Source organism: Phocoena phocoena, chromosome 11, assembly GCF_963924675.1.
Source record: "Phocoena phocoena chromosome 11, mPhoPho1.1, whole genome shotgun sequence".
Classification (NCBI taxonomy): domain Eukaryota; kingdom Metazoa; phylum Chordata; class Mammalia; order Artiodactyla; family Phocoenidae; genus Phocoena; species Phocoena phocoena.
Window position 1 is genome coordinate 40,541,214 of NC_089229.1, and position 23,077 is coordinate 40,564,290.

A 23,077-nucleotide genomic window follows, 5' to 3' on the forward strand; every position below is an offset into this window, starting at 1 on the left:
ATGCCAATAAAACAATGTACTTTCCCTCGGGGAACTAAAGCCACCTCGTTGATTTTTTTCTTCCATGATTTTAAAGATGTACCATAATTTCTAGTATAAAAGTAGAAAACCAACAACAAAATCTAGAGGTTAATCAACTTGGTCAAAATCAGTCTGATTTTATTGCCCACTTGTGTTTTCTAATTATTATGCGAATACTCTACTAGTTGCCTATATTTTTGTACCAAGCCATCCTACTTTAATTCTTTGAAACTGGGCTTCTGCCCTATACTATCCTTACAAATGTGAAACTGTTATTTGAAGAAGAGTTTGATTCAACTCTCACCATATTCTAATATTTTTGTATTTGACCATATTTTTCTCTCTGCCTTTTTAAATTTCTCTCTTTCACAGACTGTCATACTAATAAACTCACTTGATCTGCCCACCATCATTCTTGTCCATTTTCTCTTTCTTTCACCAGGCCCTCTTCCCTTACCCATCTCTTAAAAGCATGCTTTTTCATATGTCATCTTTCCTCAAACACTTGTATGCATTCTTTCAGTTGATTCTTACCTAAGATTTCAGGTGAAATCTACTAGAAACTAGAGTTAATAGCTGCATCAAACTCCCAGTCATCAATATCAACTGAATAAAAGACATCCATTTCCATGACCTTCAAAATCAATTACCACATCAAACTCACCATTTTCCTTTTTTTAATCCCCCAAGTTCTAATCAGATCCTTCCTTTCATTTCATGATTTCTGTACACAGGATCACCATTTTCTTTAGGTCTTTGGGCTTGAAACCTCAATAGTCAACTCTTCCTTTTTTCCTTCCTTTTAATTATTGTAGATGTGCAATCAATACCCTGCCACGCTGATTCGACCTCTACAAATTTATCTATGCTCTCCTTCAATTTTCATGTTTACCACCTAACTCAAGCCCCAACACTTCTCACAATGCCTCTAGCTCCCTTTATTTCTCTTTTTCTTTCTTTCTTTCTTTCTTCCTTCCTTCCTTCCTTTTTCTTTCTTTCTTTCTCTCTCTCTCTTTCTTTCTTCCTTCCTTTTTTACCTGGCCCTGGCTCTCTACGCAGCAGAAACGAATTTCTTTCCCCACAGTGCTTGTGATACCATGTCCCTAATTTCAGATTTACAAATGGGCTAGTAACAAAGCAGGTGAGTAGGTACAGCCAAAGCAGTTTAATAGTGAAACAGACACAAGGGACATGTAGACACAGCTCTGAGGCAAGTGGGGGCAGATAAATAGAGTCAGAACACCACTAAACTAAGGATTTGCAGACATCTGGTTAGAAGATTATGTATTCTTTTCCTGAAATGTTGTCAAATGAAAGTCCTTCTAGCTAATGGGTGGCAAAAAGTATCAGAAACAAAAGCATAAAAAAATAAATATTTTGAGACACACTGTGGGTTCTACTAAAGGAAGTATCTATCCTGTAAAGTAGAATATCAAGGGAAAGCTTTTTATTTCCCCTAACGTGGAAGGGAAGAGGAGGAGATTAGAGACAGTCAATTAAAAAAAAGGATGAAACTCATCTGGTGTTCAATACACAGAAGGATCCAAACTGCCAGAACTATCCAATACAGCTTCAGTGCAAATCCCCATGTAGAACTGCAATATCCATTTATTATAAGGAAAGAAAGCTTCTCAAAGTAAACCGATCCTGAATTGCAATCACCTATTTTCATTAACCACCAGAGCCTCACTACTCAAGGTGTTGTCCACAGACGAACAAAATGGCATCACCTGGGCCTTGTTAGAAATACTGAATATTAGGTCTCATCCCAAATCTACTGAATCAGAATGTGCATTTTAACAGGATTCCTATGCATAATAAAAGCTGTGCTCTACAGAACATCCACAGATGTCCAAGCTTGGAAGAAAAACACCTGTTTCCAAAGTCAAAGAGCATAATCTAAACATCTCAAGCCATGCCTCATTTTCTATTCTGCTGCTGCTGCTTTAGATAGCGCTGACACCCTCCTTCCTCTAGAAATCCTCAACTCACTTAGCTTTCTTAACACGACAGCTGTCTCTTGAGCTACTCCTCCTCCTTCCAAGACACAGGTCCACTCACCATCACCCCTTCTAAATTTTGTACTATGCCCATGAATATTTTCAAAACCATAATCCTAGGTATCAGCTGGTATATCCCTCCGTTCTTTTTATATCAAATCTGTATTTTATACTCCAATCTCAATTCTAAACTCAGAGCCTCTTTTCTAAGTATCTCACTATCTCCTACATATTCTACCTGGATCTATCAGCTGTATTTCTCCCAGATATCCCCCAAATGTTCAAATCTTAACTCATTATTCTTTCAAATCATCTCTCTCTCTTTGACTTTGTTATTTAAATTTAGTGTCACCAACTTTTTTTTTTTCCATTGAACAAAGAAGAGTTGTCTTCTTTGACATGACCCACTCCATTTCTACCTCTGTGTCATTTCTCTCATGGACTCTGATAATGCCCCTCCACTAGTCTCTTTGTTATCATCCCTTTTTTATTGCCAACCAAATCCAATCATTCTTCTCACAGTCAACAGAACTAACTTTCCCAAGAAAGAATAGATGTCAATCTCTTTCTTTGAAATTGCTGTTGACTCCCCATTGTCTGTAGGATATAGTCCAAGCTCTGCGATCTGGTTTACTGAGTGTTTCCGTGTGTCTCCTCAGACTCTCTTACAGCTTCATCTCCTCTGCACATCCTGCATCCCATGTTCTCCACTGTCATCACACCTCTGCTTCTGGCCTGAGGCCTCTTCTCCCCCGGCTCCATGGCTTTTCTCATGAGGTTTCCTTCATCTGCAACACGATGGCTTCTCTTCCCCACATTATGAAATCTTACTTCTGCTTTAAGATCCTGCTCAAGTGTCACCTCCTTCTTGAGGCATTTCTCAAGTCTTGTAGAGTTAGTTTTGTCCTCCATTAGTCCCCAGGTCTTTATTCATCTCTAAGAATTAGGTTAACATGGAAATTTATCAGGGTAAATGCTTATCTCCTGAACGGATTGCATTGTTCACCAGGACAGGAATTACGGTATGTTCATTTCTTCATTCTCAGTTCCTATCATGGGTTGGTATGTGTTCAGTAATTAACTATTGATTGCTATTTACTGGGTAGTATTATCAAAAAATGGTATGTTATATCACCATCTTTTAACCAAGGGAAATTGTTTTAAAAATGGAATTATCAGAAGTATATTAAAGGAAGACACTTGTCTTCATTGTGTCCTTATTAAGTGACAGTTTACATTTATTTTCTCATTTATTCCTCACAATAGTCCTGCAAAGGTGATACTCCATTCCTGACTGAAAAATATGAAACTGCCTTTAAACATTAGGTAACTTGTACAAGTTATACATCTTATAAATAATAGTACTGAAATTTAAACTTTCTTCTGTTGGATTCTATAAGCTGTGCTATGTTCTACTATACCATATCATTTTCTTGCAAAGTACAACTTGTGATACTTTAATGCTTCTTTTGCTATTAATTCATTGCCTTTTGGATTTGTATCTCCAAGACATTGTGATAATAACTTTATATTGCTTTCAGAGTATCAGCTCTTCCAGTGTCAAATAAATCTACTTTCAATAGATACTCTTCAGCATTTAGATAGGGAATTTTAAATAATTTCATTCAACAGATGACTTTATGTAGAAATAGGAAATAAACAGTAAAACAAATTTTAAATGGTCTGATGCTTTTCGTGTCCAAGCAATTCTCAAAAATCTTCCAAGTAAACACTATTTTTTAAACGTTTAAGCCACATTTTAGTAAGAGCTAGCAAATTATGGCACACTATTTATAACTTGCCACTCCCATGTTCATTGCACACATGACTAATTAATCAATCACAGAACTTTTTTCTGCTGAGTCCTGTGGTAGCCTCAAAATCCTTGGCTAGGATTCCAGCAACCCTTATTAATCAGAACACTTAGAATGAGGGTAAAAACTTACTCGATCTCTTCCTTATGCTTTCCTCAAATATTGTTAAGAAGATTTTGAGTGGCTCAGTGCAAGATTTTTGTGGAAGGTTCTATTTCTGTTGTAGTTATTCCACCAGTGGACTTCCATGCAGAAGTAAAAATTACGTAATCTTATTCCTTAGCTTTCATTTTCAAAAATCAAATTGGACCCAGATACAAAGACATGTGCGTCATTAAAAGTCACCAAAACATAATATCTGAGCCTCACACGTCTATCATTCTTTACCTCCATTGGCTACTATCAAGGTTCTTTCAAAAAAAAAAAATCTCAGTTGAGACAGTTAATATTTGAATTGCTTTAATTGCTATTTAATTCCCATGAGAGTTAAAATATTCTTTTAACAACTACTAATTGCCCAAGTAAAAAGTTGGTAAGCCACAGTAACTTCCTAAGAAATTGAGCCTTTGTCATGACCCCAGCAGAGAATACCAAAAGGTTTAAATTGCAGAATAAATAATAAATTCCCAGATTAATGAGATCATTTTCTTTGATATGTAAAGAAGAAATTGGGGGGATGAAAGAGGTTGGGATACTTAGCAAGCCTGGAACCAAGAGACCACATAGGAAATCACTGCTACAATTCAGGAAAGATTTGATGAGGGCCTGAATGGAGGCAGAGGCACAGGAAATAAGAGTAAATGATTAATGAGAGAAGTTATAATCATGGACACAGGACTTGAAGGGAAAAATCTAAGATGGCTCTGGGGCCTCTGGCTTGGGTTGCACAGTATAGTTACATGGGAACAGAGGGCAGGAAAAAGAGATATAACGTCCCTGATAGAGTGTAAAATGAGAAAAAAAAATCAAGACTCCACTTTTAAGTTTATGTCATTAGTCAAAGGGTGAATAAAGTAACAGGAAATACTAGGAAGATGGATATTCACAGATGAATAAATCCATTTTCACAGCAGAGATAAAGTAAAGATCACTTTATGGTCATATTATAATAGCTCTTTTTTAAAGCACATAATAGTTTTGGATATTGAATAAATTAATAAATAAGAAATTGACTTCACACCCCTAAGGTATTTAAAGTGGCAGACAGACACAGACATTGAGAAATTTGATTGAGTTTTGTGTTCCACTTATTCTAATAAGCATGTATTGATTGACGTTATCCACCAATTAATAAACCATTAAAAAAAGATTTTATTGACCGCCGGCATGTATCAGCAATGTGCTAGAACGATTTAATTTGGGAAAATTAGGTTTAAGAATGCAGGGATGACTGTTTCACTCTGAGAAGTATAACCCTTCAGACCATGTATTCCAACTCAAAACCCTTCCTAAAAAATACAATTTGATATTTAATGGAAACTGAACTGACTTCAACCTTGGAAGAAGAAACAAAACAATATTAGGCAAGTGTGAAAAAGTGGTACATTCAAATATCTACCTTCTGTGAATTATTAAATTGAAATGCCAGTCGTAAAGATCTAATATATTGGTTAGTAGTACAGACTCTAAAGCCTGAATACTCTACCTGAATCCCAGCTCAGCTGTTCTCTGTGCCTGTGTCCTCAGGGGTTAAATAAGGATGACAATATTATCTATCTCAAGGTTCTTATAAGGATTAAACTGTAGATCACTTAGAAGGGTGTCTGGTAGAAATAAGTGCTGCAACAGTTAAAAAGAGAATTCAGTGGGATTCAGATGTGCGTTTGGGAGTCCCTGGGTTCACTAAGCCCCCATGTGAGGCTCTATAAATAGTCTGGTGAATTCATTAAAACCTAACTTCCTATGTTCCTACAACTACCCTGCCCTCCTGTGCTTGGTTGGTTGGTTGGTTTGTTTATTGATTGATTGATTGATTGATTGATTGATTGTGGTACGTGGGCCTCTCACTGTTGTGGCCTCTCCCGTTGCGGAGCACAGGCTCCGGACGCGCAGGCTCAGCGGCCATGGCTCACGGGCCCAGCCGCTCCGCGGCATGTGGGATCTTCCCGGACCGGGGCACGAACCCGTGTCCCCTGCATCGGCAGGCGGACTCTCAACCACTGTGCCACCAGGGAAGCCCCCACCTATCACTTTTGATGCTACTACATTCTTACTCTAAGACCCACAAGCACGGACATCTTAGGACAGTGCCTGAGCTTTTGACTCTGGCTCTCAATCTCCTGGTTTATAATTACTTTGAGACCCGATTTCGTGCAAGCAAATACAATTGTCTTATTCTCCCTCAAAACTCTCTGAATACTACTCACTCTTCTTGTTTTCTAAACTCAACAATATCAAGCCCTATAGGTCCTAATCTTATAAAGAATCATCAGAAAATTGCCCCAATAGGACATCCAAGAACCACCATTCCCAAAACAACACGCACAGGATGAGCCTTCCAGAACCTACAATTCTCAAAACTGTACATAATCCCCCAAGTACCTCAAATACAGAATTTCATAAATGTTCTGTTTTGTGATACAGTCATTAGATGAAAATATAGTTTTGATATGCTTAATGCTATAGTATATTTGCTTTAATATTTCAACCACAGTTTTGTGTTAGCTTTTCACTCTAAATGTCATAACTAATTTGAAAGACAGCGGTAAAATGTGTCAGAAATTGAGGCAGTCCTCGATAACAACAACAAAAATAATTTGCCCTTAAGAAGGTAGCAAACAGGCCTCCATAAGTCTGAATATATTGCAAAACAACAAAAGGAATTCTCTTGTTTGCTCACTTGACCCATAAATGTTTGTAGTCTCCAGAGTTTTGTTCTGAGCCCTCCTTTTCTTCCCTAGCTTTATACTCTCTTCCTGAGTAATCTCTTCCATTTCTATAGTTTCAATCAACAAAACATTGCTAAGCCGATGTTCCCAGGTCCATACATCTGGCCCTGACCACTCTTCTGGGCTCCAGAGCCTCATATTAGATATCACCATCTAGAAGTCCCACTGAAATGTCAAATCCATGAAGGCCAAAGCTGAACTTCCTCTCTTCATCTCCTTCTCATCTGTTTCCACCACAGCATTACTATTTTTTCCCTTGTTGAAATACATCATCACCAGTGAGTCAACAAAACTAGAAATGTGATGATTTCTTTGGCCCTTGCCTCCAAACAGTCCTCAAATCCATCTTCCTCAGTCCCACCCTCATGCCTATTAACATTAAATTGTTCAAACTCTTGTCTCTATAGCTATAATGTATGACAAACCTGGACCCTCTCACATTTCTCCCCAAAGCACATTTTTCTCCACCCTGTCACCAAGGTCATGTTCCTAAGTTATAAGCAGCCTCATTTTCCTTCTGCTAAGAAAATTCCTGAAGCAACTTCCTTTACCTTCAAGAAAGAACTCCCAGCTCCTAGAAGGAGCATCCAGAACCCCCATGAATTGGCCTCTGCCTACTTTTCTAGCCTCCCTCTCATCACGCCCTGTGGCAATTTAAACCCAGAGCTACAATCAATTATTAGATGCTCCTGTCATTAAAAGGTGAGATCTCTATCCCACCCACCCTCCCTTTGAAGCCGGATGGAACTGTCAGTCCTTCATCTGTTGGGTCACAATACAGTTGGGTCACAGTACAATGTCCCTGAGACAGCCATGCTGGTGAGGCCATAGGTAGTCACTGTTCCAGACACGTGAGTGAAGAAGTCACCTCAAAAGTGGATTCTCCAACCACAGGTGTTTTGCTTCGGGGCAGCCTGTGACACTCCAGCCATTCCACCCTTCCCTGTGAAGGTTCCAGAAATAGTGGAGTAGAGACAAGCCATTCCTGATGTGCCCTGTCTGACTCCTAAGCTCACAAAATCTATGAGTATGATAAAATCGTATTGTTCTGTGCCAATATATTTTAAACAGCAAGAGATACCCAGAACACATTTCCACTTCCACTTTCTGCTCAGCCAAAAAGTGGCAGTTTCCTGAAAGTGAAATGGCATTTTCCTCATCAGTGCCTTTGTATGGGCTTTTGTACTCTGTTGGAGTAGTTAGCACACCTCACTGAACCACCTGTTTAAACATCTAGGTCCTCTGTTAGGTGATGGGTGAAATAAAAGGTTAAAGCATCACCAGATCTCAGCTGTACATCTAGCATAATTCCTGGCACATAGTTGGGGCTGAATCTTTATTTGTTGAAAGGTCGCATCTGAACTTTCAAACCACCAGTAAGAAAGAACCCTGTGCTCTAAGGTAATATATGAAAGATCACTAGAACAATATTGTTTTTCATTAAGCCATGTGGTATTCATGGACTACACACAGTGACTGGTTCATCAAAACATAAAAATAAGCACAAAACAGTAATTTTTAAAATGGATATATTTAATATAAATATGATAATACACTATGTTTATCACAGCAATCTTTCATATTATGTAGGTTTTTATAACTCCTCATCTATATTAAGAGATTTTACAGAAAATTGTTTTAGAATCAACCATCTTTCCTCGCTTCAGTCTACTTAACTTCAGCCTTGGAGTCACACAAACAGGAGTGGAAATCCCTATACAGAATCCCTCTACAGTCACACCTTTAGTACTCTTGATTCCCAAAGAAAGAGAAAAAAATGCTTAATCATAAAATCACATTTGTTCTACTAACAACACTATTCCCAAGGAACCAAGGAGGAATACAAAGAAGCAAATTACACAATATGAGGTAAGAAATTTCTTGCGCATAAATTTTGGTGGAAGTTTTTTAACCTCCCAATTTTACTTTTCTTTTGTAAGATGGTATCATGTGAAGAAGACAGGAATTATTTCCTTTCAAATTTACTAAAAATGGCTTGAGAGAAAATTAGGGATAAAATACCCAAGGTGTATTATAATTAAGTACCTCAGAAGAAAGTCTTAAACTAAGGATTTTATATAAAATAACAAACATTGAAGATAGTAGAACACACTCACTAAAATTTTTAAGGCTGAGATAGATTGAAATACATTTCCTTATATATCCTATGATTGCTAGAAATGAAACCGTATCTTCAGAATTAATATTTAAAGAATTCTTTAAACCAAATTCTTCCTTCAGTATATACGGTTTCCCTTCTGTAGGGTCCTTGTGCAATGTTATAAAATGATAACTGACAAGCTAATAGCTCTAAAAAAGAGGAAAGTGGCCACTTCTGCAAAATATCTTTTGTACCTTAAAACCATATACGCTCCTTTAAAAATATTTAAGACATTTTGTAACAACTATACTCACATCATAGTATGTGATAAAAATATGTTGTCCCTATACATAAATTTTGCTGAGACTTCACTAAAAACAGTTATTGCCTAATCCATAAATGAGTCAGAAGCTTAGCCTTCATCCACATGTGTTTCTTTTTAGCAGCTGGGTGGCTGAAATATCATCCTGATTACATGTGAGACAGGTTACTGTGATAACTTATCCCATTAGCGAAAGATGGCATGTAAATCTATTATAACCTCTGTCTTATCTTAAATTTCAACTGACAGTTAATAAGGCCACCTGCATGGTCTGCTTTTGAGGGATCTCAAAACAGTAACTAAAGAGGGAGATGCCTGGCTAGGATATTACTGCATCAAAGTCTTATGCTCTTTTAGGAATGGAGAACTTCAAGATAAAGAACTCAGGAAACCAGGCTCACATTTCTCTCACACTGATACCATAAATTAGATTTTCACACTGCTTTTACTTACATGTAGCTCAAAACACTATGCTCCTGCATGGATCTTTTCCATTTACAACTTTCAATGTGGAGTAAAATTATATCTCAATGCATTCAGTGCTCCATTCTAAAAGCTCAATTTAATGCAACCGCCTTAAAAAAAACTGGACCCTGAATACCGCTAGACAAAACTATTTTTTTAATTTAACTTTTATTTTATATTGGGATATAGTTGACTTCAATATTGTGTTAGTTTCAGGTGTACAGCAAGGTGATTTAGATATACATATATATATATCCATTCTCTCTCAGATTATTTTCCCATATAGGTTATTACTATTTTTTAAGCTAAAAATATAAACAAACTTTGGCAAAGACTACCCTGATGAGTGAAAAAATCTGGATTATTTAATACTTCTGAAGATTTAAAAAGTAAGGGGACACGGGTTCAAGCCCCAGTCCGGGAAGATCCCACATGCCGTGAGCAACTAAGCACGTGCACCACAACTACTGAGCCTGCGCTCTAGAGCCCGCGAGCCACAACTACTGAAGCCTGGGCACCTAGAGCCCGTGTTCCGCAACAAGAGAAGCCACCGCGTCGAGAAGCCCGCGCACCACAACGAAGAGTAGCTCCCGCTCGCCGCAACTAGAGAAAGCCCGTGTGCAGCAGCAATGAAGACCCAATGCGGCCAAAAATAAAATAAATAAATAAAAGTATTGTAGGAAGCACAGACTATGTTAAACTATTTCCCAGTACCCATGTTCATGAAAATGAACTTAATTATTATGCTTATAAAATAATTATATAAATGTTTGAAGATCTAGAAGAAAGTCTATTTTAGAGAGTCCTTATAATTGGGCTCCTCTCAATTTACTGCAAAGCAAATGTAATCATTAATACAGTCAGTTTCATATCATTTAGGGATAACTGGGGTCTCAAAACATCTCTGATGGTGGAATCTGGTCTAGAGTCTGCCCCCACTTGTGAGGAGAGAAAGCTGGTTTTATTTACACATCTTTTGAGACTGAGAAGTCAATTAGAAAGGGGTGGGTGCTATGAGTGGTCAGCAGCAGAAGCACAGGAAATGGGAGTGTGAAGAGGCAATGTTGACAGTGCGCTTTGTAATGAAGAAGGACTTTTAACCAATGGCAAGACTATCTCAGCTGCAGAAACATGCAAGTCCCCCAAATTCAACTCTATGCTCACCCAGTCATCCCCTGATTACAATTTGTCTTTCTCTGTAGACCTGGTGACAGGAAAACATTCAATGGTCATACTGACACAATTATTATAGTTTTTGTGACAGATGCATTTCTCCATTGTAAGACAATAAGTTGAACCTTTGAGACAGATTTTAGTGGAAAACAGATTAATACATAATAATTTCATATGGTATAAAATTGCAGATATAATAATCAACTCTACATTATCAGTGCTCTATTTGAGAAGAGTGCCCCAGAAATAGTAAAGATCAAATAGAACCAAACAATGTCTAGTGTTTGGGAGACAATGTTCATGCAATATATAAACAGGATATCAAAATGTCCTGGAGTAAAATGTTAAAGAAATAAATCACAAATTAGCTATTCTGAGTAACGGCTCTGTGATGATACATGAATCATATATTTGGTAATTACAAGAGAAAATTATGAAACATTGGCTTACCATTGTTTTTATCGAGACATTTATGTCAGAGAGCACAAGTCAAATTCTCTAAATTAGGAGTGAGTCTAATACTTTATAATATATATTATATTCTCACCATTCCCTTGGGAAGATGGAGTATAACTGTGATGTTTGCATTTTCTGCCTGGAGAAATCAATTACTTAGTTAAAGAAAAAAAAAGTTATCAGAATGAAGAATGGTTCTGTCAATGAATGTGATGCCATTAACATGTTGATAAACAATATTAAGGTTTAAGTTCACAACATCAAAGGATAACATGATAGATAAAAGGGGCCATCAATGACCAAGAGACTTCAGCAGCTTTTGGAGAACTGAAAATAAATGAAGTATTTTTGATGTGGAACACATAGCCTCCATGTGTTCTCCATCAAAATGAACACAGAAGCCTCATCCTACTATGCGCATGGAGGGAGGATTCAGTCTGTAAGAACGAGGGAGGCTGGACTAGGAAATTTCAGATAAGACGAAGGGGATATAAAAAGAGGGAGATTAATCGAACATCCATGTCAATTACTATTGATGACCACTCCATGGCCAGACACAAACAAATCAATTAACCATCCAAACAAACAAGAAGTGATTTTAACTATAATAACTGAATAATCAAAGAAAACAAATGCCAGCAAAGAGGGGTCTCTCAATATACCTGGACTGACATCCCTCTAGAGCATCATTAAAGGAGCTATGGCCTATTCTTTTTTTTCAAACCGAAGTGTATTGCTCAGCCATTGAAAAGAATAAAATAGTGCCATGTGCAGCAACACGGATGGACCTGGAGATTATCATACTAAGTGAAGTAAATCACACAGGGAAAGGCAAATGTCATATGATATCACTTATATGTAGAATCTAAAAAAATTGATACAAATGAACTTATTTACAAAATAGAAACAGACTCACAGACTTGGAGAACCAACTTCCCCCAGGGGGTAAGGGTGGGAGGGGGAGGATTGATTGGGAGTTTGGGATTGACATGTACACACTGCTATATTTATTTTAAACAGATAACCAATAAATTAGAATTATTTTCTAAAACAAATAAATAAATTGAAGTGTGTAGTTGATACACAATAAGTTTCAAGTGTACAACACAGTGATTCATAATTTTTAAAGGTTATATTCCAATTATAGTTATTATAAAATACTGGCTATAGTCCCTGTGTTGTACAATATATCCTTGTAGCTTATTTATTTTATACATGGTAGCTTGTACCTCTTAATCCCCTACCCTTATCTTGCCCCTTCCCCCTTCACTCTGCCCACTGGTAGCCACTAGTTTGTTCTCTGCATTTGTGGATCTGTTTCTTTTTCTTTATATTCACTAGTTTGTTTTGTTTTTTTAGATTCCACATGTAAGTGATATTATGCAGTATTTGTGTTTCTCTGCCTTACTTACTTCACTTAGCATAATACCCTCCAAGTCCATGCATGTTGTTGGAAATGGCATTATTTCATTCTTTTTTATGGCTGAATAATATTCCAATGTGTGTGTGTGTGTGTGTGTGTGTGTGTGTGTGTATACACATATATACACACACAATATCTTCTTTACCCTTTCATCTGTTGATGGACACTTAGGTTACCTCCATATCTTGGCAATTATAAACAATGCCGCTATGAACACTGGGGTGCATGTATCTTTTCGAATAAGTGTTTTGGGGTTTTTTTGGATAGATACCCAGGAATGGAATTGCTGGTTCTATGACCCTTTTTGCTCAGTATCATCTGAGTGAGGACTTTCCCAGAAGCCTGTTGAAATGTGCAGAAATATGGCTCCTACACATCTTATTTCTCCTTTTCCGATTTATGCCTCTCTACCATCAGTTGTCCAATTACTAGTACATATTTAAATTTTTAATTGTTTGTCTATCACTAAATGTAAGCTTCAAAAGAGCAAGGATTCTTCGATTTCTTTTGTCCTCTGTTGTATCTCCAACGCTTAGAAGAGTGCCTGGAACACACTAAGTGCTTCATAAACATTTGTTGAATATATTAATGGGGGATGGGAGAGATGGGAGAGTGTGTACATCAAAAGATAATGATCGAATTAATGAATAAAAATTAGTGGTAGTAGTATTTTATTTAGCTATAAGGGAATACTTACTAAAGGAAATATCTAAAATAATTAATGGGGTTACTTCTCTGTAGCTAGACCAGGCTTGGGAAGGTCTGAGCATTGGGCCATCATTTTTAAATCATAAGGATATTATTACTTTGAATTACATTTATGTATTTAGTAGAAGTCAGAAGTGTAATGGACAGAACTGATCAAAGAAAGTGAGAGAGGAAGGAACAGTGATGAGGTTGACTTGAGGTTTTTAATGTGGGTCAATATATTTCTTTATATATGTGATATGAACTAGAAGTGGGAGGAGGAAAGATGAAGGTGGCTGGTTTGAGTGCCTGTTACATGCTAAGGGCTGTGCTAAGGAGGAACTTTAAACACAAATTATGTCAGGTGGTCTTCTCAATACCCTTTTGAGAAGGTTACCACTATTCTAATATGAGGTAAGAAACCTCGTATTTGAGCAGGTTAAAATTACTTGCCTCATACCACATCACTGGGAATTGGTTGGCAGAATTGAAAACCATGTTTGCCTGACTCTAAAATAACCAACACTATACAGACGCTGCTTCATCATAACAACAGAACCATGAGTGGTTGTCAAGCTTTGAAAATAATGGACTAGAAGCACAGAACATAAGCAGTGAGTGTATGTGTGTGTGTACATACTCTTAGTATTACACCCTCTCTTGGTTTCCTCCATCAGTCAATTAAAGAATATTTTCTTTCCCTTCAATTATTTCTCTCTAGGAATAAAAAATTCTGTTATTTAAAAGGAGATTCATAAATGTCGTTTTTGTTTGTTTCATTTTCTTTAAAGTTTAATTGATTCACTGTCTTTTATGAAGAGCACACTATAGGCCACAACACAGAGCTCAATTAAGCAACTAATTGAAGCCAGGTTCATGAGGGCTTAAATTACCAGAGCCTTCCTGTCATCTTAAATTAAACTTCCTTATATACTTCTCAAGATTTATAACCCCAGGCTGAAAAGCTGTAAACCATCCCAGTTTCAGAGTGAATCTCCCAGAAGGAAATGATGTTTCCTGGAAAAGAGGAAGGCAAATGTCCTCCGTGGAAGAAGGCTCCAAAAGCAATGTGTGTGGCAGGGGTCATGGGAGCCTCGAGAAGGGGCTGCAAAGGGAACAGACAAGTCACTCAAATAGCATGTGCCCAGAGATTTTGCAATTTGACTTGTGAGTCCTATAGGAAGGAGCAAATTTATCTAAACAGCAAGTGGACACATTCTTGACTTTCTCCTACAAAATGAAAAGCAGAAGGGCAAATGATCTTCTGTGGAGACCATAACCTCCCAAAATCCCAAAACAGCTCTTATTTTAGTTGAGAAAGACTTATTATCACTGCCTTTAACACTCTATCACCTATCTATGTAACTCCTTACCTACGCTTTCACATGCATTTTGTTTCTTTTTTACATGTTTTAATTCTCTATAATATAAAAATACGTGTTCATGTGATTCAAAAATCACTGTTTTGGGATTGGTACAATTCACCAACTATTTAATAACGGGATGGGAAATCATTTAATAATGTAGACAAAAATTAAGCTAAAAGGCCTGTATTCTAAGGAAAATCACCTCCCTTTTTTAAACTTCTGGCAAATAGAAAACATTTTTTATGTATACTATTACCCTAACATCTCATGTATAGCCAGACCAGTACATAAGAAAAATGAATTTTCATTTTATAATTTTCCTTCACTATAATGTTTTACTAGATATTCTCAGGAAAATTAGACATTCATGACATGATTTCTGCTCAGTGCTGGCTGGTCTCACGTGCCAGGCACTGTGTACGGTTTTGGTGAAATTGAACTTTCTGTTACTTTTCATGTCAACTAGAATTCTGCCAAAACACACATATGTAAAAATATGATTAGCAGAAATATCCTGAATGTCTATGACATATTTGCTGATGGAAATGAATTTTCTGAGTTTGAAAATTATAGGATTCATGTCTACCTTGTTTTTTGAATAAGAAGTACTATTTTCCCCATCTCCTGGTTAATGCCTATAGAAGATAACTATGATCACAACTCTTACATAAGATTTTTAGTACTTTATATTAAAACAGTTCTCATACTTTTTCCAGTTGGTTAGACAAAGGGCCTTTAATATACTCTTCAAAATAAAATGAAGCGCCAGAAAAATAAAAGAAATTGATTTTATATTTTATATTAAATAAATGCAAACAGGATACTTAACATTCTTTAATATAGCGAAATATTTCAGCTTTACCTATGTTAAGTCCTTCCAAAGATCACTGAAATAGAGAAAAATTAATTTTTATATGAAATATGTTCAAATTTTTGAGATTGCTGAAGGACTGAGGAAATTTAGAATGAGTCGCAGCTTTACTTTAATACACATACTACAAGTAGATAATTCAAGTCAAATGATAAACAGATCAGTGATCAAGGAACAAGACTGCCCTCACATGTCATCACTAAACTTAGACCAACCATATGTCGTTTTAGGGTTAATTCAGAACATAGGTCTTTCAACAGTATTTTTCCCTTTGTACTATTAGTTTATGTTGACGAGGTAAGAACTTCTGTATTAATATTATTTACTAACAAAACAAATTAGTAATTTGGACATTTTAAAGATAATACGTTTGTGTCGGATTAGTTGTGGCATTCATTTTTTTCACCAGCCTTTAATTAAAAATTTTAAACTCTGCACTAGCTGTAAATTAGAGGCATCATTTCTTAATACTAGATCAGATATCTTCTTTCGTTGTCTAAACCAAACATGACAGAGAAGACAGGAGTTATAAACATGCAAGTCTTTAAGCTATCAATGATATTTCATAGCCCAAACACTTCACTCATGTTACCTATTACTTTTTGTGGTACCAAAAGGCTAATGATCTTGGTAATCTGCTTTCTTATCCCGCAAAACAGAAACCACATATTGGTAAAGGAATGGTACTCCACAGAGGCAGCAACACTGATAGCAGTGAATTAATGAATGACAGCCAGAAAACAAAGGGAACAAAATATTTATAATAAATAGGTAAAAGACCAAAGAGGTATATAGTCAGGCATCAACGAGGATGGAAGCAAATAGTTCCATCACACTTGGATAAGGTCTGATGGCTCCACTATATATCATTCTGAAACTAACTGTAGTTCAATATCATGACCACCCAAGAATCAAGAACATTTTATCTTTATTATAGCAGTTTTGTAATACACACAATTCTCGTTTTAAATGACGTACCATTGCAATTGTGAATGTTAGAAAGTTTTCCTACCTAAAATTAGAAGCAGCTATAATAAAGGTTCATTCATTCTTAACTCATTTCAGAAATCATTACTAAGGACGTACTGTGTGTAAGGTTCTGGGCTAATCCCTTGAAATACAGAAGTGGTTAAAATGTAAAGATACTGCTGTCCTCACAGTGCTTACATTCCAGAGGGGAGGAAGTGGCAATAATAAACAATGAATATAATAAATAAGTTGTAGGTTAGAGAGGGGTTAGAGCTACAGAAAAGAAGGAAAACTACAGCAACCATGATGAGGAGTGCAGATGGGCACACTGCAGTGTTAAAAGAGAAGTTAAGGTCAGCATCAGTGAGAAGGCAACACTAGAGCAGTTGACTTGCAGGAGGTGAGAGATTCAGCCAAGTGGCTATCAGAGGAAGAGCATTCCAGGCAAAGGAATCAGCTACAACGTATTTCCTAAGCGGGGAGCAAGCCTAGTCTATTTGACACCATGGCAGGGCTTTGAGCAAAAGAGTGACATCTGACAGGTATGTTCAAAGAGTTTTGTAGATACTGACCCACTGAACCCCCCAGAACGATTTCATAAAATCAATGCCATTTTTTATACCCTTTTAGCAGATGAGAACCTGAAGCATAGAGAAGTTAGGTAAGTTGCCCAAGGTCACACAATTAGGAAGTGGTGGAACTGGGATCCAAGTGCAGGCAGTCTGATTCTAGAGGTGAGCTCTTTTTTTTTTTTTTTGCGGTACGCAGGCCTCTCACTGCCGTGGCCTCTCCCGTTGCGGAGCACAGGCTCCGGACGCGCAGGCTCAGCGGCCATGGCCCACGGGCCCAGCTGCTCCGCGGCACCTGGGATCTTCCCAGACCGGGGCACGAACCCGTGTCCCCTTAATTGGCAGGCGGGCTCTCAACCACTGAGCCACCAGGGAAGCCCTAGAGGTGAGCTCTTAACAAGGAGATATTCAGTCCTTGAACAGGACACACACAGGCACGCATGCTCGCTCACATGCGCACAACCCCCGCCCCCCACACACTCAAGAGTGGAGAGGAAGCTGAGAAGCCAGAAGAGGAGAGTTTGTTATCCACATTCTATGTCTCTTGGTCCACATTTTATTTTCTCTCTTGTATATTTTACTTGTTAACCTTTAGATCAAAATGTCTGTTTAAATGAAAGATGTTCAAACTGACTGAAAACATTTGGGGTTATTCTCAAAAGAGTAAAACAAATGAGCAATTCTTAATGTATAAAATAAATATTGTGGAAATTATTGTGGAGTTATGTCAATTTACTTTAAATAAACAAAGAGAACAAAACAAAAATACTCTCATGAAACAATGTGCACTAAAATTATTTTAGGTCTACAGAGAAAAATACAAGAACATTTTTCTGGCTAAATATCCAGAATAATATAGCCACCAGTCATTCAAGCTATTCACTTGGGAAGAGCTTTGGAATCAACAGAAAGGCTTCATAAATCATGATCTATGACTCTCATCTCATGTAAATGAAGATAATGTGTCACTGAGATTCTTTTCCATGTTAATTATTTTGGTTCTATTGTATAGACACTTACTCCTTTCCTATGTATACTATCAATACAGGCTTTGAAAAATGCTTAGGTACATTGTTATATTTAAGTTCACAGAGATTATAATTCATACACTATTTCACTATGTCAAATCTATACAAATGGAAATAAGCATTAATATCTGAAATATAACATTCTCCAAAACATAGAATAAATTCTGTTAAAATGAAGACTTGGACCTCCTCTTTATCACGGTGCTAACTAAGTACTACGCTACCTTTAGTACAGTAACTACTCTGCATTTATTAAATCAACAATCCAAAAAGTAACCAAATCCAATTTTTCAAAAGAAAAAATTATTTAACAGTCTATCTCAGAATTAAAGGATGCTGGTGAAAAGAATGCTTTTCATAAGCTTTCACTAAAAAAAAAATAAGATAGCTCTCCCCAAGATGGTATAAAATGACCATGCCTATTATACATAGGTCTATATTTTAAAATATAATACAGTTTCATAATATCCATGCATATCCAGCAAGAAGAGAAAAAAATTTCCCCCAACGGGTCATAACCACTGAGAAATGTGGGGCAAGAAACTCCACATGGCAGATACAGAAATAAAGTGAGGGAAAGCAATGACAAATGATATCTCATCTCACTTCCAGAGTCAACATCCTTTGCACAATACCACTTTACTTCCTATATTTTTCCAGCTACCATTCTTGCTTCTTGTCCGTTCAAATGGCTTAAACCAAACTCTAGGAAATATTATTTCTGGCAGTTTTCAAAATCTAGATCTCTTTCTACCAACCACCACTTCCCCCAAAAAATTAATAATAAAAAATATATTTTATTTTTTCTCCTTCTCTATTCTTAAGGAAATCTAAAGAACTTATACTGTAGAGAATGTTTTTTTCACTTTGATTCCTGCACAATTTCACATGACATCACAAAATACCAAGACAAGCTTAAAGAACAGAAGCACATCTGCATTACTTAGTAAAAACAAATATCCCTTATCATTCCATGGCCTTTGTAGTATACTCCATATTTTTTGGTGAAACTGTGATTTTTCTTTATTAATAATTCACTAATGAGTAAAATTTGCCAAAGGAAATGAGTTTACATGGCTGTACAGAGACAGAAACAATGCTTAATATGAAGTGAGGGATGGTTGACAGATGAAAGAGAAGGGGATTTCTGAGCTGCTGAATATTGACAATAAGTGGGAAGTGGTTTGTGAATGTATCTTGGAATTTTATGTTAGCTTTCTGAGTCAATACTAATTGCCAAAAACAAACTCAAGGCAAACTGTATTATTAGGTTTTAGGCTTGGCTTCTAAGATGGAAAAAGTTAAATATTTACATATGTGTGATACAGTGTGTATATTTTAGTAGACGATAAAAGAGTATTTTCATATTGGACATTCTCCCTCCTTAAGAAAAATGATCATAGTTATGTATGCCATAGAGCTAATGATCTGATAACCCGAAAATTGATCAGAAACATATGAGTAATCTGCATGAAACCTGTTAACTTAATTACGTTCTGTGATCATTTTTTGATGTGTCAACTTAGCTAGGTTTATTTAGTTCCACTCAACACCAATCTGGGTGTCGCTGTGAAAGCATTTTGTGGATGTGGTTAAAGTCCATAGCAGTTGACTTTAAGTAAGGGAGATAATCCTAGATTATCACTAGGATAGCAGGCCTGACTCACTCCTTGAAAGGTCTTAAAAGTGGGAGTGTGGCCTCCTTGAGAGACGAAATTCCACCAGTTTATAGCGGTTTCAGCTCGTGCTAAGAGTGTCAGCCTGTCTTCCTGCTGGGCTGCCCTCAGGATTTCAGACTTGCCTAGCCAGCCCCCATTATCATGTGAATCAATTCTTTAAAATAAATCTGTTTGCACTCTTTCTTACTGATTCTGCTTCTCTAGCTGAATCATGACTGATATAGTTCCAAACTGGAAAAAAGGCAGGAACAAAAGAGTAAAGGAAGCTGTAGTGGTTTGTCAGCACCCCAAACCAGCTGTGTCTACATGCACCCACAGACTCAAGTCAGACAAACAATGTGTGTATAGAAACTCACACACACGTATACACGCACATGCATGCACAATCTCACATCAAAATGGTATGTTCCCAAACACTCAAACTCCTATGTTTAACAGACCTGAAATTTTTGACAGATGTAACGATTTAATCGATCAAAAGCATCAACCAAAGAAAACTACACAACTGGAGACTAGGATTCAGAAAGCACATTCTAAACAATAACTTGTAGAAGGAAGGAACTCTGATATACTACTTACAAGAAAGACACTTCACACATTTTGATACAAACCACAATCACCTTCAGAAAACAAACACAAATATTTCACCTAAAAAGTGATAAGTGTTGGTCATCCAACCAACAGAAGAGTGGTTTTAAATTCTATAATGTTAATCAAAGAATCCCAACACTTTGATACAACTATATAAATATGTTTTCCAAACAAAAACTTATTAAAAACAAGCTGTAGCAAGATAAATTCATTCTAAACACATTCCCCGCTTCCCTTCCTTACCTGGACTGCATATCTTGCTGGGTTTTGGCCTGACTGGCTTCTGCCTGAGGGGAGGCGTGGGTGACCCGCTGCTGAAGCTCCACCAAGGACTGGTAATACTGCTGCTGGTGATGCTGCTGCTGCTTGTAGCGAGACAAACTGAAAAACAGCCCTAGAATGGCTTTTAAGTTTCCATTTCTTATTTCTGTATCAAGTGGAAAATATAAAAACAGTATCATAGAAAATGATTATTTTTTACAAATGCAATTCTAGAAGCAAGCCTCTTAGGCTAAATCTACGGAGACAGAAATACAACTTGATTTTCTCAGTCACAGATTTAAGCAAATCTGATTTTCTGAAACATGCTAGCATTTCCAAGTAGCTTGGAAATTTCAGGGAGAGAGGGAAGGGATGAAGCATAGAGAGAACAGAGCTTACTCAAGTGATGTTCTTTGCTGACCCTGAACGGCAGTTTTTCTAGAGTTAGTTTCTTCATGGAAATGGACAGGCTCTCAGTCTTGCGCTAATCATTTGGTTTAGCACTCTGCTTCCCTCACAAACACACACAGCTGTTACCAACACAGTGGTGGCTATGAGCTAGAGAAAGAAAGCCACTGAAATGCTGGTTGTCCTACATTATAAATACTGATGCTACGGGTGCACCTCATAATAGCAACTAGATTTATAACTGTTAGCACAATTCTAAATCACCCACCAACCAATTCATTTTCAAAAATATATGTATATGTCCTCCAAAAAGCAGACTACATCATAGGTATCCATTTTTAATGCTCCGATTCTTTTATTTTTAATTTATGTTACATATTAATAAATATTAAAGATCACCTTACTCATGACTTTAGATAACATAATTGAATAAATGTAAGTGGAGTTCCTAGTTCTAACACATGGGGCTCCTGTGTAAGTTTTTCTAATACTGAATAAAAAATTAAATGCACGAAGTAGGCTACAACATGAGCCTACATTTTCCTCCTGCAGCTATAATTTTAAAATTAGAAAATGAGATGCAAGTAAAGCTTGATATAATGCTACACAACCTATAATCATAATTTAAATGAAACTTGCTATTGGCAATAAAATATATCCTCCTTTGAGGTCAAGGTTTTATGTCTCCTTTTTGGAATTTAGAAACATTAATAAACTACTTAGATTTCTTGCTCTCTGATGGTTTATAATGCCACACACACTATGCTGTGGAATTATTCATATAAAATGAGGCTGAATTGTTATAAGCCCCCAATCTTCCTCACAGGGGTCATAACATATAAGTGTTGGCTTGTTCAATATAAAGCTACAGTGAGAAAGTATTAATTTTCTCCTGTAAACCTGAATGATCTTATTGAAAGAGGTTTTTTTAACTTCTTATTTTATTACTATGCATGTTTAATCAATTTAGAAAATCATTTTGGGCATTCATATATTTTTAGGAGATAAATAAAAAGCAAGAGGTTTATGTTAATAAAAGATATCATGTTACACTCCCTAACACCATACACAAAAATAAACTCAAAATGGATTAAAGACCTAAATGTAAGACTGGACACTATAAAACTCTTAGAGGAAAACACAGGCAGAACACTCTATGACATAAATCACAGCAAGATCCTTTTGGACCCACCTCCTAGAGAAATGGAAATAAAAACAAAAATAAACAAGTGGGACCTAATGAAACTTGAAAGCTTTTGCACAGCCAAGGAAACCATAAACAAGACAAAAAGACAACCCTCAGAATGGGAGAAAATATTTGCAAACGAATCAACGGACAAAGGATTAATCTCCAAAATATACAAGCAGCTCATGCAGCTCAATATCAAAAAAACAAACAACCCAATCCAAAAATGGGCAGAAGATCTAAATAGACATTTCTCCAAAGAAGATATACAGATTGCCAACAAACACATGAAAGGATGCTCAACATCACTAATCATTAGAGAAATGCAAATCCAAACTACAACGAGGTTATCACCTCACACCAGTCAGAATGGCCATCATCAAAAAATCTACAAACAATAAATGCTGGAGAGGGTGTGGAGAAAAGGGAACCCTCTTGCACTGTTGGTGGGAATGTAAATTGATACAGCCACTATGGAGAACAGTATGGAGGTTCCTTAAAAAACTAAAAACAGAACTACCATATGACCTAGCAATCCTACTACTGGGCGTATACCCTGAGAAAACCATAATTCAAAAAGTGTCATGTACCACGATGTTCATTGAAGTCCTATTTACAATAGCCAGGACATGGAAGCAGCCTAAGTGTCCATCAACAGATGAATGGATAAAGAAGACATGGTACATATATACAATGGAATATTACTCAGCCATAAAAAGGAACGAAACTGAGTTATTTGTAGTGACGTGGATGGACCTAGAGTCTGTCATACAGAGTGAAGTAAGTCAGAAAGAGAAA

General features: G+C 36.8%; 1 protein-coding gene across 2 annotated transcripts in view; it reads right to left on the minus strand.

The window, feature by feature from the left end:
- Positions 1-23,077, minus strand: part of NAV3 (neuron navigator 3) — a 361,382-nt gene that overhangs the window by 196,654 nt on the left and 141,651 nt on the right. For both annotated transcript variants that reach the window (XM_065887341.1, XM_065887340.1), the window contains exon 5: positions 20,668-20,851. In XM_065887341.1, the coding sequence (XP_065743413.1) occupies positions 20,668-20,851 (184 nt within the window). The remainder of the gene's footprint in view (positions 1-20,667; positions 20,852-23,077) is intronic.